General features: G+C 46.1%; 1 protein-coding gene across 1 annotated transcript; it reads left to right on the forward strand.

Moving 5' to 3' along the window:
• Positions 1-224: 224 nt before the first annotated feature.
• On the forward strand, positions 225-16,689 carry CDADC1 (cytidine and dCMP deaminase domain containing 1). Its single transcript, XM_069881482.1, has 9 exons — positions 225-338; positions 4,246-4,340; positions 5,834-6,011; positions 6,842-7,420; positions 9,465-9,514; positions 10,914-11,083; positions 11,408-11,597; positions 12,254-12,314; positions 13,575-16,689. The coding sequence occupies exons 1-9, from the start codon at positions 260-262 to the stop codon at positions 13,646-13,648; spliced, it is 1,476 nt and encodes a 491-aa protein (XP_069737583.1). The 5' UTR covers positions 225-259; the 3' UTR covers positions 13,649-16,689.
• The last annotated feature ends 10,668 nt before the right edge of the window (positions 16,690-27,357 follow it).

A 27,357-nucleotide genomic window follows, 5' to 3' on the forward strand; every position in this document is an offset into this window, starting at 1 on the left:
CCCGCTTCCCATTGCCAGGAGCGCCTCATTGAGCCCCGCCCACCTCTCCACTCCCGCTCTCCATTAGCTGAAGATCCCGCGAAGCCCCGCCCACCCCCAACTCCAGCTCTCCATTGGCTGAAGCGTCCAGCCAAGCTCCGCCCACCCCTTCTCTCCCGCTTCCTATTGGCCGAGGCGCCCGCCCGTCAGCTCCCCGGGGGCGGAGCGGGGCCGCCATGGGGGCGGGCCGGGCCGGGGGGTCTCCGCGGCACCGGCACCGATGCACGGCGCGGAGGAGGAGGCGGCGATGGGGAGGCCGCGGGTGAGCGCGGCGAGCACGCAGACCGACAGCATGGCCGGTGAGCCCCGCGGGGAGGCGGGCGGGGGGCGGCGCTCCCGGGGTTAACGGCCCCGCCCGGACTCTGCGGGCAGCGCAGCGACGGGAGCCCCGAGGGAAGGGCTCTGGGGACGGGGGTCTTGGAGCGGACGGGACCTTAGAGATCATCCAGTTCCGACCCTCCTGACATGGGCAGGGACACCTCCCACCAGCCCAGGTGCCCACGGCCCCATCCAACCTGGCCTTGAACACCTCCAGGGATGGGGCAGCCACAGCTTCCCTGGGCAACCTGTGCCAGTGTCTCAGCACGCTCAGCGTGAAGAAATTCCTCCTTAAGTCTAGTCTAAATCTGCCCCTCTGCAGTTTATAGCCATTGCCTCTCGTCCTATCACTCCACGTCCTTGTAAAAAGTCCCTCCCCAGCTTTCTTGTAGCCCTTTCAGGTGCTGGAAGATCACTATAAGGTCTCTGAGCCTTCTCCAGGCTGAACATCCACAACTCTCTCAGCCTGTCCTCAAATGGGAGGTGCTCCAGCCCCCTGATCATCTTTGTAGCCCTCCTCTGGACCCATTCCAACAGCTCCGTATCCTTCTTACATTGATGATTCCAGAAGTGGACACAGTACGCCAGGTGAGGTCTCACAAAAGAGGAACAGAGGGGCAGAATCACCTGCCTCGACCTGCTGGCCACGCTTCTTTTAGTGCACTCCAGGATACGGTTGGCCTCCTGGGCTGCAAGTGAGCATTGCTGGCTCATGTTGAGCTTCTCATCAACCAGCACCCTAATTCCTTCTCCACAGGGCTGCTCTCAATCACATTATCCCCATTACACGTTAATATGTGTGGAATGTAATGTGCACAGAACTGCTTACCTCCTCAGAGTCATTCTTCTGACCCCTATAGCAGGGCCCATGTGTGAATTTAGTAGCGAGCAATTTTCTCTCGGAGCTAGAGGGGATGCCCGAGTGAAGAGAATATAGATTTCATATATCCCATCACTGCAGTCCCAGGGGAGTGGTGTGTACATACAGATCACCCGCGGGCCTTATAGTCAGCTGTCAAACTAAGGACCACAACAGAGCTGCCAGGTCTCCTTGATGAGTTTTGTTTCATCCTGCTTTTATGAAAACCCTGCTTCGAAGCGAGCCAAGAGGATGAGCTGCGAAAATTAAAACAGTTTCTAGTTTCGTTTTCCCAGACAGGAGAGTGATGTCATTGATTCCCTTCCCCTTGATGGTGTCATGCACAGTTTTCATTTCATTCTTGTAAGATGACTTCTTACAAGCCTTTCAGAGTTTAGACCAGGGACTCCTATGTTGCAACCATGGCATAATCCTGTATCTGACCCATGTCCAGATGGGCAGTGCCCGGCTGCTTTTTGCCTGCTAATACAAAGAGCCGGTTTATGTTTCTTCCCCAATATTCTATAGCTGCTTTAAATTCTGCAAGATGTCTGCTGCCTTTTTTTTTCAGGCCACTTGTATCAGAATTCTCTTCACTCTGTTGAGCTTAAGGGAACATTTAACCACCTAAGTGAATAAAAGATGCGGATACATACAGATGATTAATGTGACCACAGATCACAGCCCTGCTGCCCCTCACACCCCACTCCTTCCTTTTTCACCATAATGTTTTCCTGCTGCCTGTTGTAAGTTCATGCCAATTCACAGCAGTGTTGTGAAACCAGTACGTTCTTTAGTTTGTGTTTGACAGTCACATTCAGATTAGGTGCAGGAACCAAACAGTAATTCAAACTCGTTTCTGGCGTATTCTGTTTCAAATCTACTCCGCATGCCAAATTGTAATGCATTTCAGGAAGCGTGATGGTATACGCGCGAGTTGGTATAAATTGCGCTGTTTAGCTTCCCATTTGGGGACTGTGCTACAACAGGAGTGATTGGGGCTGTAATGAGAGTGAACTAAATGCTCATTTAAGAAAATAAATTCTACTCATTTAGAAGTGGCTTGTAGACGTACTTTTACATCCATAATAAATCTCTGTGCGTGCTGCTTGCCGCACACATTTCTAGCACGCATATCTGATTGTGCTACCTAGGTGCCCCTTGCAGTGCTTGTGCACAGTGGGATAACACAGCTGGGCAGCCAGAGGAGCAGGGGGCAGTGTGGCATCGAGTGCAGCTGCTGAGTGTTCTACAGCTGCTTTCCAAAAATCACACTTCTGTGTGAAAAATGCTGCTAAAATACTGATCTCAAGTGGTATTCCAGTTGTGGAGTGCATGTGTTCACCTGCTGATCTAATTGTTTGGGTTCACAGGCAAGTCATTAAACTAACCCTCTCCCCCACCGAAGCAATCTTAGTATATGATTATACCCCTTCTAAAATGCTGAACTATTTAAAGAAATGTTTTCATCTATTCTATTCTTGCCTCTGCCTTTTCCTCCTTTGCAAAAACCTGAATGTTTGCAGTAAGAGATAAAACCAGAAATAAATACAATTGTCAGACAGCATATGTGAGACCTGCAGCAGAATATGTGTTCATTACAGTTCTCTGAAATAGGGACTGGAGATTTTTTTGAAGACTTAATTAACTTCTGGCAAGACAGCTTTACATCTGGAATGGTGCAAGCTTTAGTGAGCGATGTAGTACTTCCTTCTTTTTCATTTCAATGAAAAAGTGTGGCCATGAGCGTGGCCAGCAGGTCGAGGGAAGTGATTCTGCTCCTCTGTTCCTCTCTTGTGAGACCTCACCTGGAGTATTGTGTCCACTTCTGGAATCCTCAACATAAGAAGGATATGGAACTGTTGGAATGGGTCCAGAGGAGGACTACAAAGATGATCCAAGGGCTGGAGCACCTCCAATTTGAGGACAGGCTGAGAGAGTTGTGGATGTTCAGCCTGGAGAAGAGAAGGCTCAAAGGAGATCTTGGAGCAACCTTCCAGTACCAGAAAGGGGTTACAAGAGAGCTGGAGAGGGACTATTCACAAAGGCTTGTGGTGATTTGAGGGAACAGGTATAAACTGCGGGAGGGCAGATTGAGACTAGACATTAGGAAGAATTTATTCACCTTGGGGGTGGTGAGGCACTGGCACAGGTTGCCCAGGGAAGCTGTGGCTGCCCCATCCCTGGAGATGTTCAAGGCCAGATTGGAAGGGGCCTTGGGCAGTCTGGGCCGGTGCGATGTCCCTGCCCATGTCAGGGGGGCTGGAACTGGATGATCTTTAAGATCCCTTCCAACCCAAGCTATTCTATGATTCTATGATTTGTGGGACATTCAGTGATGCTGAGTGCTGGCCTTCAGAGGACAATGTCCAGATTTTGAGCAGAAGCACAACACAGCATGAGGTAGTAGTCTGAGAAGGGATTCTTTGCTACCTCTCTGGTTATTTAGTCAGAAGTGACAGTCTGGGCAATAGGTTTAAATTTTTGTAAAAACCTAACCAAAATTTAAGCACGCTGTAGAATCCAGAAGCAGGTTTCTGCGGAACTGATGTGACTGGAAGGTTTCACAACGGCTGATCCACTCTTACTGTGGGTTTCACTGTAAGATCATGATGCATATCTAAATATTTCTGCTCTCTTCTGTGGTGAGCCTGAAGCTGAGTCACAAGCTATATCTCAAATTTCTATAAGCATCTGTGAATCGTTTGAGCACATTAAATTATGTGGGATCTGATCTACGATTTCTGCTCTTCACCTCTGAGTAGAACTAACTCGCTGAATTTCAGTGAATGTTTCACTACTGTCTCTTGTTGCACAAATCTGATCTCTGCATCCAGATGCGCACATTCTGAGTTGACAGTTACTGCTCTGGAGAGGACCATGTGGATTTAGCTGCTGTAATACCACAAGTGGTTGATGTGGTGTGTCTGTGGTGTACAAAACTTGGATAATATTGTTCAACAATCTGGAGTTTCTTTATAAATACTTTTTAAGAAATATTTCTTTTTTTGTCTTCCTTCTGATGACAGGTCAAATGCCAAGACTTTCTAAGGTCAATCTTTTTACTTTGCTCAGTCTATGGATGGAGCTCTTTCCCTCGGCTGAGCAGCAGAAAAAATCACAGGTAAAGTGTCTACATTTACTGTTAATCGGTCTTTCTGAACTGTCCTGCAGTGAATTTAATCTACCTGCTCTTTACATAGCAGACAGTTCAGAGGGGGGGAAAAAAGATAATAAACATTTTTCAAATATTGCTTAGACATAGAAAAAAATCTAGTGGTGGGAGAAAAATAGCATGCTTTTTAAATAAAAAAATAGCATGCTATTTCTGAAAAACTTTGAAAGGCAAAGTATACCCCCATATACAGATGAAGGAACTATACAAAATGCTGGTGGGTATTTTGAAGAGCGTGACAAAGGAGGTGTGTGTACAGTGCACCTCTTAGTATATACTAACTCTAACTTTAAAATCAATGTGGTTGATGATGTAGAGATACTCTCTAAAATATCGATGTTCGTGATTGTAGAAGAGTTCTTTTTTACAGTGGAGGTGCACAGAGCTACCTGAAATGTTTGCTTATCGAGAACTTGTAGATAACTACCTAGGTGACAATGAAAAGAAACTGGCCTTGAGAATGGGTCTTGTAAATAGCTGCCAGTTACATATCAAAATAGAGGGGCATTTTTCAGAGTTTCTTTTGTGATCACAATTCTTTGTGCAGAGCATGCCCATCTGCTAACATCTATAGCACATGTATCAACTAGGACAAGGAAAGAGAGGAAGATTATTTGAGTGACAATTAGGCCTAATTTTCAGAGCTTGGTATGTCCCAGACCAGATCTGAAACAGGAGTAGATGAGCACCATGTAGCCTTCAAAAGCAGTTTCAAATTTAGTAATTCAGTTAGGAATGGCACTACAGTTACATGTAGAGCTTTACTACGGCCTGATTTCTGTAACTGCAAAGAAACTGAATAATTTGCAGATCTAAGGCAACAGTGTTGTGGTAGCAGCTGGATTGCGTAGTGAGATCTGTTTCACCAGCTTCATCAAACTCTCTTGTATCCTGTTTCCTTGTAATACATAGAAATCCAAATGTAAGATCTTTTGTCTCTGGTATGCAGATATTTTACGTGGAAGATTCTTTAGAACCAGGATTCATTTCTATGAATGAAGAGACAGAAATAAAGCTAGAGAAGCTCCTGGCTTCCAGGATGGTCAAGATTAAGACAGAAATTGAATTCATTAGCATTTCCAGATGCTGGTTGATTCAGAGGGTTTTTCAGCTATAATTGACAGAATTTTCAGTGTTGCTTCTGAGTTTTGTTATGGGCAAAGCAATGACCAGAAAAATCGGGAATTTGCGACAAGTCCCCATTTGAAGTTTGTCAGGGTCACAGCACTCCGATATTAACAGGCACACGTAGCACCCACCAAAAAATACTGCTTGGGGGCAATACAACAAAGATTGTTTAATGATTCGTATCACCGTTTGTACTGAAGAGCTGTATGCTCTGATCCTGGCTGGTAACTGTTACCCAAGGAAGAGCTGTCACACCTCTATGGACTTGATGTTGTAAAAAAGTAAAATAATAATAGTAATGGATTTTTCCATAGGTCAAGAAGAGTGGTCTAGTTGTGGTGAAAAACATGAAGATTGTTGGTCTTCATTGTTCCAGTACAGACTTGCACGCTGGCCAGATTGCACTCATTAAACACGGATCAAGACTTAAAAACTGTGATCTTTATTTTTCCAGAAAACCATGTTCAACATGTTTAAAAATGATTGTAAATGGTAAGCAACAACTTGTTGAGTAGGAGTAAGTGCTATGCTTGAGATTGGTGGTATCAGAAAGCCTGTTTTCGCTTTGGACTGTCCCAGTTGTGAATGCCAATCCCTAACTTGTGTAGCTTGCACTGATATTTTGTACAAGGCTGAAAACAGCATTGAATGTGCTTTTCCTGGAGCTCATGATCAAGAAAATAGGGTTTTCTACTGAGACCCTATTTCTCTGTGCAGTTGTTATTATTGGTGGTGCTTCTCTCCTATGTGAGATGTGCTGCTGAGATTCTGACATTCCCATTGTACTTTGGCAGAGCAGCCCTGAGCCTGATGACAGGGCCTAGATTGCTACATTTTTCCTTGCCCTCCCATTGCTTGTCAGAGGCAGCAGAGGAAGGGTAGTTTCTAAAGCAGAAATCACAGGGAGTACTTTAGGATTTCCTTTTCTCAAGTGAGATGAACATAGGTCAGATTATTCACTTCCTGAAATGGGATCTGCTGGTTCAGCCCTTCTGCAAGTTCTGGGTTTTAATCTCAGCAGCAGCTTCTATTAGGGTTAAGGTTTTTTGTGTAATGTATCTGTTGTAGGCAAGATGCAAAATCTGTCTGTCACAAAGATCATAGAACTTGGGAACTCCAGTTTTTGTCTACAGGCTGATTATTAAGCCAAGTAGCTTCTTGGCACTCAGAATCTGCTAGTGTTCTTGTTGTCCAGGTGCCCTTAAGCAGCATTTAGTGCCTTAAAAGAATAAAACCAGGGTTAAGGAATAGTGTGTTGAGTATGAAGTTTATGTTCTGCCATACTTGCGTGGTTCCTTTTGCTGCATTATCTTCTCTTCCAGCTGGTGTGAACAGGATTTCTTACTGGCCTGCGGATCCTGAAATCAGCCTGCAGAATGAGGCGTCCAATCCGGTGACTACTGATGATGCAAAGCTAGATGCCAAAGCAGTAGAAAGACTGAAGTCAAATAGTCGTGCTCGTGTGTGTGTGTTGCTTCAGCCTTTGGTGTGCTATATGATGCAATTTGTTGAAGAAACTTCCACCAAATTTGACTTTATTCAAAAAATAGCAAAATCTCAGCCTGACTCTAACACTGACTTTTATACTGCATGTAGACAAGAGAGAATAAAAGAATATGAAAGTTTATTCCTAATCTCAAATGAGGAAATGCACAAGCAAATATTGATGACAATGGGACTGGAGAACCTCTGTGAAAACCCCTATTTCAGCAACCTTAGGCAAAACATGAAAGATCTTGTCCTGGTCTTGGCGACAGTGGCTGCCAGTGTCCCTGTCTTTGGATGCTTTGGATTTTACAACAGTGAATCACAGCAAACAAATGAAACAGACCATCAGGGATTGCCCCAAGAAATCGCAAGGCACTGTATGATCCAAGCCAGACTCCTCGCCTACAGGACAGGTGAGTTGTTATGGTACTGGAGGAAGAATGGGTCTCTTGAGTAGAGCAAGTTCCTGAAGTCTTTCTTCTTCCAAATATGACTGTGAAGCTGCTGAATTTCATTCCTACACCTGTGAAACAGGAGCAGCAGTAGTGCTGAAAACTCCACAGGGGTACATGGTGTGTGTGAAAGCACTGAGCTTTCCAAGAGACAACCTGGGCAGGTATTTCATATACAATGCTAGCAAAGTCTTCCCTGCCAACACATCCAACATCTATTAGAAAATAGGATACAGTGACATTTAAATTCTTCATGCTGCTCTGAAGCTCTTTTTTACAGAGGTTTCACAATATTTTTCTGTTATCAAGTAAGTGTCAATATTTTAAGCACATGTACCCTTGGTCAGAAAAGACCAGTGAATTAATTCCTTCCATCAGGGCACTAAGTACGGTTATATTAAGTTTCCAAGGTCCAACGTTATTAGTGAAAGTGATTATATATCTAATGGGGGTTTTCTCTGCAAAGATGCTGGAGTACTGATGAACAGGTATTCAGGGGCAGCTGTGGACTGTCATTTGATACAGATAACTTCCATTAGCTACTTTATTTTTCTGGGTAGGGATGCTACCAAATGCAGCAAACTGATAGATTCTTCCAGAGAGTACAGAATATAATGACTTACAACTTGTTGGTCATCCTTAATGATGTTTGGGGTTTTTTTTCAGCTAAATAGGATGGTCGCTATTTTTTAACCCTCATATACAAATAAATAGTTCATATTTAAAGCTTAAAACAAAACTAATTCCTCAACACATGCAAACAGAAACAATCTATCGAGTTAGGTGTCGAATGTGCCTTGCAACTCATTCAAACTTTAGCCTTCATATTATAGAACCTTTCCCTTTTTTGGGTACCCTCCATGAATTTGGTCACCAAAGGCTGCAGAGGAGATTGAGTTTTTCTAAGTAATTCAGAAGTTGCATGGAACCAGTTCTGAGTGTTTTTACAACTGCTGTTGTATAGAGCAGTGCAAGATAGAATGACCAAGCTTCAGTACTCATTCTTAGGGCAGCAAAATTCAGTTTTATCTGTGCTGTTCAGCCTAGACTTGGGTCGGGGTTTTGAACAAACTCTTTCTCCGCTGTAGCTCTGTAATGAAGTCCTAGTTCTCTATGAAATTAAAATGCATAACATCATACACACAAATTTAGATGATTTACATTGTCTTACAGGTGGATACAAGGGGGGCAAGATCAGATATTTTCTATGCTGGCTTAATATACATCAGTGACTAATATGTAGAATATAAATAAAGTTATCAGCTTTCATAAAATATGTCTTTGTCAGGAAAGACCCTCTTTGAGTGACTGCGTGTGGTAGTCGTACTAAGGATGATAGAAATGGTGGATTGAAAAGTTTTATCTACGGTATTATCGCTGGAAGCCAAAACCATTTTTTCTTCTTCGTATGCTCTGTTTTAACTGGTCAAAACTCTCATGAATAGCTACTGGGGAAGGTTGCTGATTTCCATCAAAATCTTCCAAGCTACATAATGAAAGTTCTGTTCCAGTTTTCCTGTGATAGGAAACACCCCCAAAATCTGATTGTTAACAGTTTGTCTCTGAATTAGGTATAAAATATAACTAATTCTGATAGGAATTCAGACCACAGAACCATAAAGTTAAGGAATGTGAGAAATTAAATAATTAAATTAAGTAGTAAATAATGAGAAGGTTTTTATCAGTTTGCCATCTCACATCAGCAAACCTGTCCATATATACTCTTAGCACAGGTTTTATCTGATAAATGTATTGTTGCTTCTTAGTGTTTGTGAACAAACATACATAGCAAAGTCTTAGAATGGGTGGCCTTGCAGTTAAAGCAAATGCAAGTTTTGCGGTAGACTCATATAACTTCAAACCTCTTAATCCTTCTGTATTTCTTTTGTCCTGTCCATGCAGCAACAATGAATGTTTTCCTTACTCTAGGATGTCATATGTTAACGTATAGGTAACTTAGAAGTACTTTATCTGCTATTTACTGCTAAAATGTTATGTGTTTTAGAGGATCATAAAACGGGAGTTGGAGCTATTATTTGGGCAGAGGAAAAATCAGTAAGTATTGAAAAAATTACTTTTCTTGCACTCACAATTCATGCACTTGTATCTGCTTTGAGTTTGCTATTTTGCTCTAAGTTTATACACATGCATTTTTCACCTGCACGCACAACGCTATCAAAAGCTTGTACTTCTTGTTCTTTAGTAACTAAGTTAATGACTGGTTCATTGTTGGGCTGTTGAGATGAAAGGAAAGTATAAATAAGTTTAGTAACAATCAAAATGTCTCTGGCCTTTCAGTGCCCTTACTTTCCTAGTCATTGAAAGTTGTTCCAGGTGCCCTGGCTATACAGTTTTCAGCACAGCTCTGCCTGCCCTCCGTGGTCCCTCTTTGCAGCTCTCTTGAAGAGGCCTCAGTGCAATCATAGCCCGACAATCTCTTGAGGACTTCTGTTGTAACTGAAGTGCTTTACTAGCTGCAGCACAGGTCTTTTTGGATCACAGAGTCGTAGAATAGTTTGAGTTGGAAGGGACCTTAAAGGTCATCCAGTTCCAACCCCCCTGCCATGGGCAAGGACACCTCCCACCAGCCCAGGCTGCCCAAGGCCCCATCCAACCTGGCATTTAACACCTCCAGGGATGGGGCAGCCACAGCTTCCCTGGGCAACCTGTGCCAGGGCCTCACCACCCTCACTGTGAAGAAATTCTTCCTTAAGTCTGGTCTAAATCTGCCCCTCTTCAGTTTATACCCATTCCCCCTCATCCTATGACTACAAGTCTTTGTGAACAGTCCCTCCCCAGCTTTCTTGTGGGTCCATGATGGATGAAAGTTATATTTTTCTACAAATATTGTTACTGTGCTTTTTCCCATCAAAATATAAAATTTTTATTCCTTTATGTCTCTAATTATGTATGTTACCAATCCTAGGAAGCCTCATTCTTCAGGTAGCTGCAATATACTCTTAATTATTTTTTTTTTAGCACTGCAGTCATCAGCTGCTTGTTTCTGTTTTGATTCTTGTTCTGATGGCAAGTGCCAGTTGCTACTTTGCCAGCCCTTTGGCCAGTGGGTTTGTTGAGAGACGGGTGAAACACTATCCATGAATCTGGGTCTAACTCCAGCCGTCTTTAATTCTGTATGTTGCAGAAAATCTTAAGGACTATATCCTTCAGACTTTTTGTTCCTGCTATCGGTATTACTTGTTGAAGGAAAGCCTCTAAAGCCTGGTACAGTGTGTTGTCTGCGGTGTCACAGTTTGCCCCATCTCACCTCTGGAACTTAATGGAAAAGCTCCTTAGAGACATGGAGCAGTTAGCGAAAGTCGAGTTCTCTTTTTCTCTCTTAACTGCTGTAACTTGACATGAACTGATAATGTGAAAGTAAACACTGCGCAACACTTTGACTTGGTACTTAGTTTAAATATCTCCAGATTTGTTGCTTTGCTTACTGTTGCAGAGAAGCTGTGATGGAACAGGAGCAATGTATTTTGTAGGCTGTGGTTACAATGCTTTTCCTGCTGGATCTGAATATGCTGATTTTCCACACATGGATGATAAACAGAAGGATCGGGAAATCAGAAAGTTCAGATACATTATACACGCGGAGCAGAACGCCTTGACATTCAGGTAATGGGTTTGTTTTTACCACAGGCAAGAATGAGGGTTCAGAAATAATTCCATGACAAATGCATGATGTCACTTTGTTGAAGTGTGGATTGCAGTGGTTTTGTTTATACCTATGATGCAGAACTTGGATGTGCAGGGGCACCATCAGCTTCTGGAGTTTCTTTAGACTTCTTAAATGAACTCGGTTTTTAAAGGCTCTCCAATGCATGGCTGCTGGAGTGGATAGTGCAACGCTCCTTTGCTTGCTATTGTGAGTTATTGTTTTTTACCATTCAAAACTATCAGGATATAAAATCTGGAATATTGTTTTCTGACTGCTTGTAGGTGTCGAGAAATAAAGCCAGACGAGAGAAGCATGATATTTGTGACAAAATGTCCATGTGATGAATGTGTCCCTTTGATTAAAGGGGCTGGTATCAAGCAGATCTATGCAGGAGATGTTGACGCTGGAAAAAAGAAAGCAGACATATCCTATATGAAGTTCGGTGAACTTGAGGGTGTAAGCAAATTTACAGTAAGTGTCTAAATGTACTATATTCTAAAAACTCTGGGCAGCAGTGGGAGGAAGATTGGAATGAGCAGTCCTCTACGGCCAGCACAGAGGAGTGATTTCTTGTGCTGTTTAGTCGAGTGAGTGGAACTGAGAGGTTACTCTCACAACACTGGAGAGAAGTGCTGTGCAATATGGCAGGTGGTGGGGCCAAGTCTGTCACTTTTCTGTAAACTCCTTGTCCATTTCCCTCTTAACTCCTTGCTGTTGTTGGAGGTGGTCTCTTCACACTCTGGAGTCCTTTCCAAGCCTCCCTGTCACAGCACAGCAGCTGATGGGGGCAACCACTGTGTGATTTTGTAGAACACCCCAGCAGCTTCTGAAAGAGCTGTGGTGGGTTTTGAAGGTGGCCCAGCGCACCTGTGCTCCAGGTGCTCAGCGTGACAAACTGCAGTACTGTCACTTTGAGCAGGCTCATTTCCCCTTCTTGAGGGAGTAAATGGCCACAAATCCCTTAATAGTTTTTCGCCCTCAAAGCAAGTGTTTGTTGGAGGGGGAGCCCTTTATTTCCTGCCTCACGCCTAGTCATGCCTTTAGTGAAGGACTGTAGCTTATTTTTTCTTTCTGCTTTTGCTCTTCTGTCTTCTGTAACAAGTAAATTTTCCTCCTTCTTTTGCCAGTGGCAACTAAATCCATTGCACACCAATGCCCTTGACTTCCGTGACTCCACAGCCAGGGAAAGTAAGTATTTTTTTCATTAATTCATTTTATGACTGAAGTCAATAATGAGGTCAAGTTTTAAACAAACCTGAATCCCTCTTGGTTTGATTGGTCTTAATTAATCTTGATTTTGATTGTTTAAATTTTGTTATAAAAACTTATCGGAGTAGATGATCTAATTGTAAATGAAACACATAAACTTGTTTAAACAAATGCTTGGCATTAGTAGACATGTTACAAAATCTACCAGTGCTATTGTCAGTGCTATGTTTTGCACATAGATCATTTCAGACTACTTTATCATGTTGTAAATTTTGTTCTATAAAGACTTTTTAGATCATGCTCTATAAGGAATGCCATTCTTTTTCAAGAGAAATTGGACTCCTCCAAGGCATTTAAATATGTTCTGCAGAAATCTCAGTGCTTCTTTTATGAAGTAGAATCTATGCCAGTGCTTTTTAATCAACATTTATTTTTGTGTGTATACACAAAGGCCACAAAATCCTTGTAGACCTGCACCTGAAAACAGTGTTTAAATAGGTGTTATGTTGAAGCCTTTTTGTGCCAAAAGAGGGACCCGCCATTGGCATCTACTGTCAGCTTCCAGTGCTTAAAATGTTTCTCATCCAGAGGTGAAATTAATGTGGAAAAAGAACCTAAATATTTTTTGTGCCTCAAGCATGAAGATGTGGAACGTAATGATAGGGAGGTGGCAGTTACTGAAAGCACTGAGCACCATGCTAGGAGCATAAAAAAGACTGAAGGTGTTTTTTGTAGCGCATGAATAGCCTCCTACTACAAGCTAATTCCTAACATGTAGTGAGCTACATAAGCGGAGAAGTCTCTTTGTTAGCTATTTCCTTATGAACTGAGGGGAAAGGGAGGAGGGCAGGACTCAAGGTAGTGTTTATGGCATTAATAATCGCTGCAAAATGTTAGAGCTTGTTTGTCCCTCTCTCTGCTAACATTTTTTAGACCCAGCTGCAGAAAGATTCATCCTGGGTACTTTGTTTGACAACCTTTAACAGGGCTCGTTTTTCTAACAGTGTTTTCTTCAAGATGGTACTCTTGCATTTTCAACACTGAACTCTTTTAAGTTGCTGGGGTTTTTCCTTAATATGTTTCTTTTACTATGATTAATGCATGTTCCACTGTATGGGGAAGAAGAGAAACACCCCCATCCCAACCCCTCACCCACTGTTATTCTGCTGTACCTGTATATGTTGAGTATTTAGACAATGCTTACTATTACATTAATGTTTCACACATTTTTTTCTTTAGATGGGGTCCAGAAAACAAAATCACTAGATGACCAGCAGCACCAAAACAAGAAACTGTGTCTTGGTCACTATTGAATAATTAAGCACTTTTGCAGTCTCACTCTGTACTTTTTATAATGCTGCTTGTTTGCACTTTCAAATAAGGACAAGTTTTATTTATTGTTTGGAAAGTGATTTTTAGAATAAGTTTATTTATGATGTCTTAAATGTTTTACTGAATCACCTGAAGGTCTTTTTAATTTAGAAGTTCCTGGCAAAAAAAAATGTCGCTTGTATTTTCTGTGAAAGGGTGGCTAATCATTTTTAACACATTAAAAAAATCCACTGAAAGTCTGTTTCTGATCAATCAGAGTAATAATAAAATGGTATCTTCTTTGCTTAGTGTTTGGATCAAGGGAATGGATTTCTGGGTTCTGGGCTAGTAGAATGCAGTTCTTCAAGTATAATCATCAAGGCAGTCTTCTAGGAAATGGCAGATAGATATAATTACTAGCAATTATTCCTGTTCCTGAAAGTGGCTTTTGCTTCTTGGTCTGTTTTGTATAAAGGAGGCAAAGCCACTGGGATAGCAGTCGTCGCTAGGTAGGTGATGTGGAGATCCAGCTTGTCTCTCGTACATACCCTCTTCCAATTACCATAGCAGCAGAGCTGTTTAGTTTTGTGGTACTCGCATTGCTGCTCTGTGTGCTTCCTCAAGTGCAGCCCATCTGAATTAATGGAGACAAAGATTAGCTTTGCTTTTTCTCTCAGCTCTGTATGCAGCAGGCCTAAAAGAACTTGGCTGTGTGTGTCTCACTGTCCCTTACAAACTAGTGTTGCTAGTGTTCAGGTTTTGTTAATCTGTATTAACAGCCTGCTAGGACTGAAGAACATAATAAGTTGCCAGATCATAGAATCATAGAATTGTTTGGACTGGAAGGGGCCTTAAAGATCATCCAGTTCCAACCCCCCTGACATGAGCAAGGGCACCTCCCACCAGACCAGGCTGTCCAAGGCCCCATCCAACCTGGCCTTGAACACCTCCAGGGATGGGGCAGCCACAGCTTTCTTAGATGGGGTGGAACCAGTGGAACAGCCCAAATCTTTTCAGGTGCTAATCTCCTGGATAACTCCATGTGGAGCAAGCGGGACTTTAAAAAATCCAGTGAAAGTGCAGCCTGATGTTGTTGATAGTTTTGAGGGGGTGCTGGGTAGGTAATGGGTAACTAGAACAGAGTGTTTTACCCTGCATCTTTTGCGAGGCCATTCTTCTTACTCCCATTTGTTTACTGCTTTGAATATGACCTCTAGCTGTTTTTAGTAGATGTTCCCAGACCCCACTGTTCATTCTTCTGCTCAGCTCTCGAGTGCAAACACCTTAAACCTTTTGCTGCTGCTGCTGGTAGGATATATAAACAGCCTTTACCCAGTTCTTTCATGCATCTTGTCTTTGCTGGCCTCCTTAAAGTCCTGGAAAGGGAATCGTGTCTTAAGATGCTGCTCTAGGTTCTGTTTGTTTGATTTAGACTTTGGAAAAGGTTGGAACTAGATAGCAAAGCTGTGACTGGGTTGTGTGCAAAGCATCCTTAATGTGGCATTAATTTTGTGCAGTCTTTTCTCACGCAGTTTGTCTACTGGCCTTGTAACGTAAGGTACAACTTAGGTTGGGGCTGTAGCAAGGAGCTATTGATTCCCCATGGCTCATACTCAGTATGAGCCAGTAACTGGACTTCAAAACTGAGGAACGCTTATGTCCTTTTACTATCATGAGAACTTACTGGAACTGGAGAAGCTGCTGTTTTTCTGAGCCTGGTTAGACCGAGGGCTACTCTAGGGCTGCTGGTTGAGTGTTTTATGTGTGGTATTGGCAGCAGAAATCTCATCAGACAGCTGACTGACCTGCACCACTGCTGCTTTGCTAGGCAGGGAGCAGACACCTTCATCTCCCAGGACCAGGAATGAAGGAGAATGAAGGAGAAAATCTGACACTGTTTGTCAGTTAAGGGAAGGATGGTGAAATGCATTTTTGCATCACACCACAAAAGAGCTTTTCATAGTAGCTTAGGAGGAAGTAGCTGAACTGCCACTTCACCAGGTTTTATAATCTAGTGTGGAAGAACCTCCATCCTGAATTTGGGACCAGCAGATCCAGCTGCAAGAGTTCTGTGCCTTACCTGTCAGATTCAGACTCCGGGGCCTGGGAATTAAGTTATTGGTCTGGATGCTGTGCAAGCCTCAGAAGGACGTTTTCTTCCTCTCAAGGATTGTGTAGTTTCATTGTTTGTAACTTCTGTGTGAGGTTAAAGTCAAATGTTGGTGTTTCATAAGCAAGTTTATAATCTGGTTTTAAATCTTAAATATTTTACTTTGGCATATGACCCCACCACCACTTCTTGTAAGTATCTTGTGTTTGAATAATTACTCTGGGCTTTTTCTACAGATCAGAAAAAAACTGTCCAGATTAGAGTAAAAAGTCTGCCCCACCCACTTAAACCTTCCTGTTTCCATAATCCATTGGCAACACTCTTCTACGAGAAGCAGGGGGGAAAAAACAGGGTCAGGTTTAAAGCTTCTTCAAGTTTTATACTGATGAGTTAGCTGGTATCAGAACCGGCTTCTATCTAAATTGGAGCAGCTGAAATTGAAAAGTCCCTGAAACATCAGAGGTGGCTTGGGCACCTGGAGAGGTAAATCAAGATACAAGTCAATATCACACACATTAAATAACTACACTGCAGTGAATGCTGCTGGAAACCTGTACTTCATGAGGAGTTAAAATTTTACCTTTACTTTTTATTGGGTTTTAAAGAGGATTTTTATACAAAACTTTCCATGAAATTGCTGGAATTGCTTGTAGGGCTAAGGGCTTGGAAATCTGGCTTTATTTCTGTCTTCCTGGATTTCTACAGATTCCTTCAAAGGCTCACAATGTTCTGTAGGTTCTGACCACCAGTATAACACAACTTCTTTAATTCTCACTAGAGTTACAAAGCAAGGTCTTTATCCTGGCCAATAGGAACAATGTGAATGGGGTTTCTCTCTCAACCCATGGACGGTGTAGGTGCTGCTGCGTATGTACATCTGCTTTCTGGGAGAGCCACGGACGATTGGACATCTCCTGCAGTGCTTATTTTGCAGATGTTTGTTTCTTACATAAAAGGAACAATGTATTCAAAATTATGGAATGTGAGAGTTCTATATTTTATATATTATATGAAATTTCCATATGCATTTTGCATCTCTTCCATTCATTTCAGAGCAGTTGCTTTAATTGCCGGTATTAACTATCAGTTAATGGCCTCTTGACTGAGAATTACAGAAATTCCCTGTTAATTGTCTGCCTTACAGCAAAACATGTTTTCTGCTAATAAATTAATCCAACAATGAGTACTGAAGTGTATTTTTAAGTGCTTGGGTTATTAGAAACATTACAGAATGCTTTGAAATGGTCATACCACTGCTCTCCTTTCTCCTGTTGTCCCAGCTGTTTGCTGAGCTGCATCACTTCCCTCTGCTCTGCCTGAAGAATTTGTCGCAGCATGAGACGATGCCTGCTGCCAGCCCCGGATGAGGGCAGGGATCCCCTCCCTTAGCCTTGCGAGCATTTATGAGCATTAATTCCCTCATTCTTGGGAGAGTAAGCCTGTTTCTTGATTGGCAGCAATAGAAGGGGGTGAAGCTTTTACCATTTTGGAAGGAAAACTGGTCCCTGCTGCACCTTCTGCCTTGCTGCCCTGGAATGGTGGTGTCTTTGATCCCTAGTCACAGCAGAGGGAGGTCGCTGCAGGGATCAGACCGAGGGCTGTGCTGGTCATGGTGCAGCTGAAGAGGAGCAGGGCTGTAGCATGAAGCAGGTGATGCTGAAGGCCTGACTGACCCATCAGGGGTTTTAAACCCACTGAGCTCCAGCCCAGGCGTGTGGCCAGACCAGCCGAGTGCATTACAGCTATTCCTGCAGCTCGTTATCCTGTTTAACTTCATCTGAAAGGATCCCATTCAATGCACTCTAAGACCAGCTCGTGTCACAGAGCCACAGGCACTAAGTGGGGACAGATGGGAGATTGATTTCAGAAGTGCTCTTGAAGTGAAATGTCATTGTAGACACACAGTGAGCAGTCGGTGGGACACGTTCAGCTGGGCTGGCAATGGGACAGGCTTCCCAGAGCCATGTTTAGTGCGAGGACTACTCTGAAAAGCTTTGCAGTCCTCTAAATGGATCCGTTTGTTTCAGCCATTCCGCCTGTGAACCAGACTTCAAATACCTGTTTGGCTTTGTTAGATCCATCAGGTGACATTGCTTCAAGACTACAAAAGCAGCAGATGATGATTCCAGTTTCACAGAATCACAGAATCCTTTAGGTTGGAAAAGAGCTTTAAGATCATCAAGTCCAACACTTAACCCAGTGCTGCCAAGTCTACCACTAAGCCATGTCCCTAAGCACTACATCTACGTCTTGTCTTTTCAATACCTCCAGGGATGGGGACTCAACCACTTCCCTTGGCAGCCTGCTTGGTGCTTGACAGCCCTTTCAGTGAAGAGGGTTTTTTTTCTAAACGTCCCCAGGCACAACTCGAGACCATTTCCTATCATCCTGTCGCTTGTTACTTGGGAGAAGGTACCAACACCGGCCTCGCTATAAACGTCTTTCTAATAGCTCTGGGTTCCCATATCACTCATGAAGGTGCTCCATGTGTGGGGCAGAACTCCTGTCTGCACAGAAAGGCATTTGCAGGGAATTGTCAAACACTTGCTGATCTTCCTTGGTTTGTCTGTTGCACACACAAACACAGGTGACATCTGCTCTTAAGCTGGAGAACCTCCCCTATGAGGACAGGCTGAGAGAGCTGAGGTTGTTCAGCCTGGAGAAGAGAAGGTTCTGAGGAGAACTTATAATGACCTCCTAGTACCTGAAGGGGCTACAAGAAAGCTGGGGAGGGACTGTTTACAAAGGCTTGTGGTGATAGGATGCGAGGGAACAGGTATAAACTGGCGAGGGGCAGATTTAGACTAGACATAAGGAAGAATTTCTTCACCATGAGGGTGGTGAGGCACTGGCACAGGTTGCCCAGGGAAGCTGTGGCTGCCCCATCCCTGGAGGTGTTCAAGGCCAGGTTGGATGGGGCCTTGGGCAGCCTGCCCACGGCAGGGGTGTTGGAACTGGATGATCTTTAAGGTCCCTTCCAAACCATTCTACGATTCGCTGATTTTCAGAAAAGGGGCAGAACGTCCTGCTCAGTGTTTGATGGGTTTGTCCCCTCTCTTGGATGGGAGCGGGGCTGCTGTTACAAGGCACCTTCCACTGGACCCCCCTCCTTCTGACAACGTGATGGGCACTGGTGGGGCCAAGAGAGGGGTCGTTACGCTAAAACCCTCCCTTGGATCTCATGGCGCTGTGTGTGCGCGGCGGCCGCGGTCAGGCTGACCCTACAGCCCAAGGGCAGCGCCGCAAAGTCTTGGGAGCAGGGAGGGGAGAGGCAAAGAGCTCGTTCCGCGGCTGCTTTAAGGAGCCCGAGTCCCACAGGGCTCCTCGCTTCGCTTCCCTGCCTCGAAAATGGGGCTGCTTTGCCTCAGCCCCTGCAAAAAATGCTCCTGCAAAAGGAGCCCCTGCTCATTAGCGGCGGTAATTAACAGGCCGGGGCTGCAGGGCTGCGGCGCGGCCGTGAGAGGGCACTGCCGGCAGGGAAATGGCCCTCCCGGCTTCTCTGCCCCTGGAAAGAGGCTGGGGGCGGTCTGCCAGGGCAGGGGTGGGTGTTCGAGCAGGTACTGCACCAGCACCCAGGGCACCCGGCAAAAGACAAGGCTGTGCGGATGCTCAGAAATGCCAGAACGCTTGAAAGGCCTCCAAACTCACAAGAGAGCTCAACAATCACAAGAGAGCTCAAAACTCACAGTAAAAAGAGCCAAAACCTGAAGCTGGCGTGACTGTGGTGTAGGTAAAGGGCATTGCTGAGCTCCACAGGTGTTTGGGCCGGGGATGTGCAGCGGAGAGCACCGAGCACAGCTTTGCCCCACGGTGTTTTGCAGCGTGGCTTTTATCATAGAATCATAGAATCACCAGGTTGGAAAAGACCCACCGGATCGTTGAGTCCAACCATTCCTATCAAACACTAAACCATGCCCCTCAGGACCTCGTCCACCCGTGCCTTAAACACCTCCAGGGAAGGTGAATCAACCACCTCCCTGGGCAGCCTGTTCCAGTGCCCAATGACCCTTTCTGTGAAAATTTTTTCCTAATGTCCAACCTAAACCTCCCCTGGTGGAGCTTGAGGCCATTCCCTCTTGTCCTGTCCCCTGTCACGTGGGAGAAGAGGCCAGCTCCCTCGTCTCTACAACCTCCTTTCAGGTAGTTGTAGAGAGCAATGAGGTCTCCCCTCAGCCTCCTCTTCTCCAGGCTAAACAACCCCAGCTCTTTCAGCCGCTCCTCATAAGCCCTGTTCTCCTGCCCTCCAAGCATCATCTCTTTGTACCTGAAATTTTCCACTTTGTTTTTCTAGGTGGGCTTTCTGAAGCTACAGGACCACCATGCGTTGCCACCACTCCTGAAGGGATGGGGTCTGATCTAGCTTTAATGTACTTCTACAACGTGTTAATCCCTGGCACTAGAGAGGAGTATTAACAATGAAGCCTTTGCAGTCTGCCCACTGCTTTTTTTCTCCTCCTTCGCCTTCACTGCCCAACTATCTTTACTTTGGCTCTGGTGAGGTCAACTCACTGCTTTGTCAGTAAATTTCCGCACACACCCCCCCACCCCGGGGCAGCTAGATTTCTAACTTGGAGGCAAAATAAGGGGTTGAAGAAGTCTGAGGAAACCATGGAGCATTTGAACATCAACTTCAGCAAGAGCCAGGCCTTAGGGACGGGTCGTACAAATGCCAGCACAGATGCCTTCCCTGCTCCACAATGTCCTTGCAGAGTCCAGAGAAGAGCAACGAAGCTGGTGAAAGGGCTGGAGAACAAGCTTTATGAGGAGCAGCTGACAGAGCTGGGGTTGTTTAGCCTGGAGGAGGCTGAGGAGGAGGCCTCATTGCTCTCTACAACTACCTAAAAGAAAGTTGTGGAGAGGAGGGTGCTGGCCTCTTCTCCCAAGTGACAGGGGACAGGACAAGAGGGAATGGCCTCAAGCTCCACCAGGGGAGGTTCAGGCTGGACATTAGGAAAAATTTTCACGGAAAGGGTCATTGGACACTGGCAGAGGCTGCCCAGGGAGGTGGTTGAGTCACCTTCTCTGGAGGTGTTTAAGGGACGGGTGGACGAGGTGCTGAGGGTCATGGTTTAGTGATTGATAGGAATGGTTGGACTCGATGATCTGGTGGGTCTTTTCCAACCTGGTGATTCTATGATTCTAATACTTGAAGGATTCATGCAGGATACTATGACCACCAGTGCATTTACCTGCTCCTGGCTTTTCATTACCATTGTGGGGCAAGACAGATTATCAGCTAGAGTAAACAAAAACCAGTAGAAGCAGAGAAGCTCAGCTGTATGGCCAGAAGTAGTATTCATTAGCAGGAGAGCTGGGTCTTTTGTTGGAATGAGCATATGTGTCTCCTTCTGCTGCCATGCCTGCCATTCCCAGGGCGTCCTGCTCCTGTGTCTGCCAGCACGCCTGCCCCCAGAGCTGCTTTCACAGAATCACAGAATCACAGAATAACCAGGTTGGAAGAGACCCACTGGATCATCAAGTCCAACCGTTCCTATCAAACACTAAACCATATCCCTCAGCACCTCATCCACCCGAAAGCGTGAGCCATTGCCGTCAGCCCACAGCGAGAGCCCGCTCCATCCCATGAGCTAATTGTGGCTCTGCCCTTGACACTCCTTGGGGCACAAGGCAAGTCCATCTGTGAATATAACGTTTTTTTACCCCCACACCCAGCTTTAAAATAGGAGGAGGTGCCTTTCTCCTCTTCCCCCCACCCCAGGAGGTCATGGCTCTGGCTTGTCCTGCTACGCACACAGAACCCATCGGGCATCTGACCATCTCCCTGAGCAAACGATGGGTTGGTTTGCTTGCTGATGTGTCTGGGGCAGGGCTGTGCCCGGGTGTGACGCTGGCTGACCCCGACCGTGTGTTTGCACAGAGCTCTGAACAGATGCAGCGGGCCCTGCCTCGACAGAGGTATTTTTTAAATCCGCTCCAAACTCTTGTCAAGCCAGCTGTTCTGCAGGCGAGCTGAAGGGCATTGCCAAAGCCGAGCCTTAGTGGAGGTAATGCACCCGGCAATTTGGAAATAAAGAGTCTCTATTCATAAGAGTTGACCAAGGCACTTTTGTGGCCTCAAAGTCATGTTCCTGCCTTCTACGTGTCCTCAGAAGAAATACTCCATTCATCAGCAGGCTGGTAGCTCTCCCCGAGAGAGCTGTGTCGGGGAGCTGGCTGGTTTTCATTTCTCTAGCTATGAGGAGCTGGTCGATGGTATCACAACTGGTGCCTGTCAGGAAAGGACTTTGCTTGTGCCTGTTCCCCTTAGCGACCAGGTGCTTGTTCTGACCAGCTACGGGTAAAAGACCTCAGCATGCTGGAGGTGCCTCTGCTGGCACAGCGGCATGGTTAAATGAAGCAGGTTACATGTTTGGCCATGGGGCAACGAGGCTTCAACACCAGGTCCAGACATGGGGGTGAGGATCTGAAGTAAAGCCAACGCTGCCCCACAGCCCCTGTGAGCGTAGCTCGCCAGGAACACAAGAGGCACGCCAGGGAAGGCTGGAGGCTGTGGGGACATGCTGAGCCATAACTCGTGTCCTGCACCCCAGTAGGTATCGGAAGTCTCACCAGGGCAGTGTGATGCAGATGACTCTAAGCTGGGTGGAAGTGTGGATGTGCTGGAGGGTAGGGAGGCTCTGCAAAGGGATCTGAACAGGCTGGACCTCTGGGCTGAGACCAATAGAATGAGGTTTAACAAGGCCAAATGCCGGGTCCTGCACTTGGGGCACAACAACCCTATGCAGTGCTACAGACTAGGAGAAGAGTGGCTAGAAAGCTGCCTGGAGGAGAGGGACCTGGGGGTGTTGGTTGGCAGCGACTGAACATGAGCCAGCAGTGTGCCCAGGTGGCCAAGAAGGCCAATGGCATCTTGGCTTGGATCAGAAACGGCGTGGCCAGCAGGTCCAGGGAGGTTATTCTGCTCCTGCACTTGGCACTGGTGAGACCGCTCCTCGAATATTGTGTTCAGTTCTGGGCCCCTCACCACAAGAAGGATGTTGAGGCTCTGGAGTGAGTCCAGAGAAGAGCAACAAAGCTGGTGAAAGGGCTGGAGAACAGGCCTTATGAGGAGCAGCTGAGAGAGCTGGGGTTGTTTAGCCTGGAGAAGAGGAGGCTGAGGGGAGACCTCATTGCTCTCTACAACTACCTGAAAGGAGGTTGTGGAGAGGAGGGAGCTGGCCTCTTCTCCCAAGTGACGGGGGACAGGATGAGAGGGAATGGCCTCAAGCTCCACCAGGGGAGATTCAGGCTTGACATTAGGAAAATATTTTTAATGGAAAGGGTCATTGGGCCCTGGAAGAGGCTGCCCAGGGAGGTGGTTGAGTCACCTTCCCTGGAGGTGTTTAAAAGACAGGTGGACGAGGCACTGAGGGTCATGGGTTAGTGTTTGATAGGAATGGCTGGACTCGGTGATCCGGTGGGTCTTTTCCAACCTGGTGATTCTATGATTCTATGATTCTATGCTTTCCCAGGGCAAAGGCTCAGTAGCAAAGCCGTCCCAGCTGTTGCCAGTGCCGTGCAGTGTTGGAAACCAGCCACAGGGATCCTGTAGCAATGGGGAATAAAGTGTTGGGCTGTGCAATGCAAGGCAGACCACTGTTTCACAGATGTGCTGGGACACCCCGTGTCCCCGTACCCAGTACATCAGTCAATACTGAGCTGGGTGTGGGTGTTTGGGAGTTGGGGAGCTACCTCCTCACTGTGGCACAGCTGGCCATGGCCATGGTTTGGCTGGAGCTGAGCTGGTGCTGCACCCTAGGCGCAGGCTCTCCTCTTGCTGCCACTCACTGCAACACAGCCTGAGGTGGAAAAGGCTCTTTTTCTTGTGGCTTTGCAAAGCCACTCACAACCGATGCCATAGGAAAGTGGCTGGTTGATTGTTTTTCCTCCTTTCCCATTCCTGGAAAGAGGAGCCAGCTCAAGGCAGGCACTGTGGAGCAAGACCGTGAGTCAGGAGGGCTGGGCTCACCGCCTGCCTCTCCCCGGGGCTCCTTGGGGAGCCAGGCCAAGTCACAGCCCTGCGGGATGCTGGCTTTACAGCTGAACCACATGGCCGAAAGTGCTAAACTTGTCCTGGGTTCTCCCTTGGCCTTGTCCGATCTTGCTTGCCCAGCACCCTGCTCAGTCCCTGGCTGGGAATGCTGCTACCCTGTGGCCTCGTACACCACATGCTGAGGGATTCCAGCCCTTGTGGGAGGCAAGGCTCCTCTTCAGCGTGGGCTGGGGTGGCAAGGACTTCAGCTCCTTCTCTTGCCCAGGCCACAGCAGCTATCACCAGGGGGATTTGAATCCCATGTTCAGTTTTGAGCCCCTCGCTGCGGAACCGTTTGGAGCACGAGTCTTCTGAAGAGGAGCTGGGGTTGTTTAGCCAGGAGGAAAAGAGGCTGAAAGGAGACCATATTGCTTTCTACAACTATCTGAAAGGAGCAGTTGTAGGGAGGTGGGTGTTGGTCTCTTCTCCCAAGTAAATTTTCCAAACAAGCAATAGGAAGAGAGGCCTCAAGTTGCACCAGGGGAGGTTTAATCTGAATATTAGGAAATATTACTTCATTGAAAGGGTTGTCAAGCGTTAGAACAGGCTGCCCAGGGAAGTGGTTGAGTCACCATCCCTGGAGGTGTCTGAAAGAGGAGTAGACGTGGCGTTTAGGGTTGTGGTTTAGTGGAGGACTTGGCAGTGTTAGGTTAAGGATTGGACTCGATGATCTTAAATGTCTTTTCCAACCTAAATGATTCTACGATTTTCTCGCTGTGGGGTTGGTCCTGTCCCTAGAGGCTCTGGAACACCTCACACCCAGTCTTAAGTGCTTGTGTTGTACCACTTGGGGTGTGTGAGTATGGAATAAATGTACAAAGGCCTGAGTAAATCCATAGCTCTCTCAGTGGGAGAGGAGCCCTGGATTTTCTCTTGATGGGTAGAAAGTCTTGCTGAGCTCTCTGTTAAGCTCCAGGACTTAGGCTCCAGCCATGAAGGCCCTTAGGAGCCTGCATTCATAAATGAGAGATAAAATGGGCTTTCAGATCACTGCTTGGTAGTAAAAGCAATGAATTCTTGTGGTCTGTATAGTCCTCAGCTGCTTGGTGTTGTTCAGCTGCAGACAGTGTGTACAAGTCCAGCGGGTGATGCCCAAGGCAAATGCAGTGTGAGCTCCACACAGGGAAAGTGGCAGGTGCCAAATTCATGTCCAAAACCGGTGGAAGGCAATGGAAGCCTGTATTTCTATGCGCAAGTGCTTAGTCAAGAAGGGAGAGAGCAATTTACAATTCCTTTTCGTGTCACAGAGACCAAAAGCCAGATCCCTTCTGCCTGATAATGGCCTGCACCACCAGGCATAAGATGTTCTGCAGGAAGATGCTTGGAACCGAACCACTGGAGTGTTTCTACTTCAGACAGAAGATTAAGCATTTGTTGGCCCAGAGAAAAAGCTTCTCTACTGATCAAACATTGCTGCACCCTTTGGAGAGAGGCCTGGGTTCTCTTAGTCCTGTTCCTATTTCACGGGCAACAGCAAAGCACGCACTAGAGAACAAATGGGATCCAGATCTCCTCTCCCTCATGTGAGTGCTTTCATCATTAGATCATAAGGTCCAGGTCATTCTTTCCTTCCCATCTGATCTTGTCCCTGGAACACGCAGATTAAAAGGCTCAGTTGGTCTTAATACCCATGTTTTCCAAAGGCTGGAGTCCCCTGAGTCCACACCTGCTGATGCTTGTGCCATCACAGACAGGGGAGGCTGTTGCCACTTCTCATTAGAGTTCCCTTGGCTGCACAAGCCGCCCAGATCCCAGGACAGAAGCTTATGGTTCAAAGATTCCTGGCACTCTGCTGTATCAAATATGGTTTCATGTGCAGGATTGTACATCGCGTCTTGGCAGAGATTCATTTCTACGATCCAGCCCCCTCTGAATTCTAGGTGGGGATTGGAATGGAGAGGCTGCAGCCCAAGCATCCTCCAGCTTTTTTCTCTCTCTGCACTACAATCTTCTACCCTGCCCTCATTCTGATGACCTTTGTCCTGCAACCACACAGCTCCTGCAGATATTAATTTCAGAGGGATTGTCTGTTCCTGGTGGGAGCAGTCACTTAATCAGAGGAACTACCTTGACTGAATGCACCAAAAAAAATCAGAAGTTCTATCATTATTTCAAAGTTGCAGTAGAAGAGACCTTATTTTCATTTAATTAGGGATGTGTCCCTGCCTGCTGTGAATTATTGTTATGGTGCTTTATTTCTTCTTCACCATTTCTTTTGCCTTTTCTTCTTTCAAAGAGCTAAGCAGGTTGAGCTTAGTGAAGACTCCTATTACTTTAGGGTGTCTTGGCAATACTAACTTCAGGATTGGCTTCTGCTGTGGTAAGTTGCAAAGGGCCTGGCACATGTCATTTTACTGTAAGACCGCTCCCTTTTTTCCTCTCTTGTAGACAGACATGGACGCACACCCCTTATTCACCAGCCCTCCTTCCCACTCACCCTGTGGTCTGCTGGCTGCTGGTACTGGAAAAGGCTGCCCTTGCAGAGACAGGGCCAATCTTTTCCTTGATGGCTTTGCAGGCTCCTGCCTATGCAAACATGGGGTGTGGGTGTAACCTCTTGACTCATATTACAGCCAGGTTTTGATGTCTTCAACTGCTTTTGTGTGTCCAGACTGTGCAGATGAGCCGCTCGCAGCACTGATCACCCTCTTCATCTCCACAGAACATGAAATCACAGAATGGTTGGGGTTGGAAGGGCCCTGTGGAGATCAGCCAGTCCAACTCCCCTGCTAAACCAGGCTTACCTGGAGCAGGATGCACAGGAATGTGTCCAGGCAGATTTTGAATAGTGCCAGAGAAGGAGACTCCATACCCTCCACAGGCAGCCTGTTCCAGTGCTCCGTCACCCTCAGAGTATTTCCTCACGTTGAGATGGAACTTGTGCATTCCAGTTTGTGCCTGTTGCCCCTTGTCCTGTTGCTGGGCACTAAAAAGAGTTTGACCCCATCTTCCTGACACCCACCCTTTAGATATTTATAACCATCCATGTTTATAAATAAGAGATGCACAGGGCACCTCTGCATGGGTCACACTCACTGTCAAGGACAGGCATTCCCTAGCAACACACCAGAACACTATTTTCTGAGTGCAGGCTGGAAGCCCGACATTCTCATATGACTCCAGAGGCTGAGGCAATGGACACGTGTCTCCGTGTTAATCCATCCCTGGAGACAGCCCCACCCCAGGAGCTTTGAGCAAAGCCAAGCGCCCTTTGGTTTTAGGCTCCAGATCTCAGAGGATCAGACTTACATGACTAGCTCTGAGGCCTGCGATTCTGGAGATGGTTCTTTATTGACCCACAAGCTACCACCAAGAGCGAGCGCTGCCCACAGGGCTGGGAGTGAAGATGACAATCAGGCTAAGCCGGACCATGGCCTGGGTTGCCACGTCCCCTGCCAGCCAGAGCTACGGATATGATACTTGTAGAGGGCGTTAGTTCTGGAGAAAGTACTTGTCTCTTGCTCTCCCCATCTGCTGAAACTGGCTGGCAAAGGAAAGAAGAATTTAGCACTGCATGAAGTCTGGCTACCCAGAAAGGCAAGAGGAAAAAAAACCAGAGATAGAAATAA

Source organism: Phaenicophaeus curvirostris, chromosome 1, assembly GCF_032191515.1.
Source record: "Phaenicophaeus curvirostris isolate KB17595 chromosome 1, BPBGC_Pcur_1.0, whole genome shotgun sequence".
Lineage (NCBI taxonomy): Eukaryota > Metazoa > Chordata > Aves > Cuculiformes > Cuculidae > Phaenicophaeus > Phaenicophaeus curvirostris.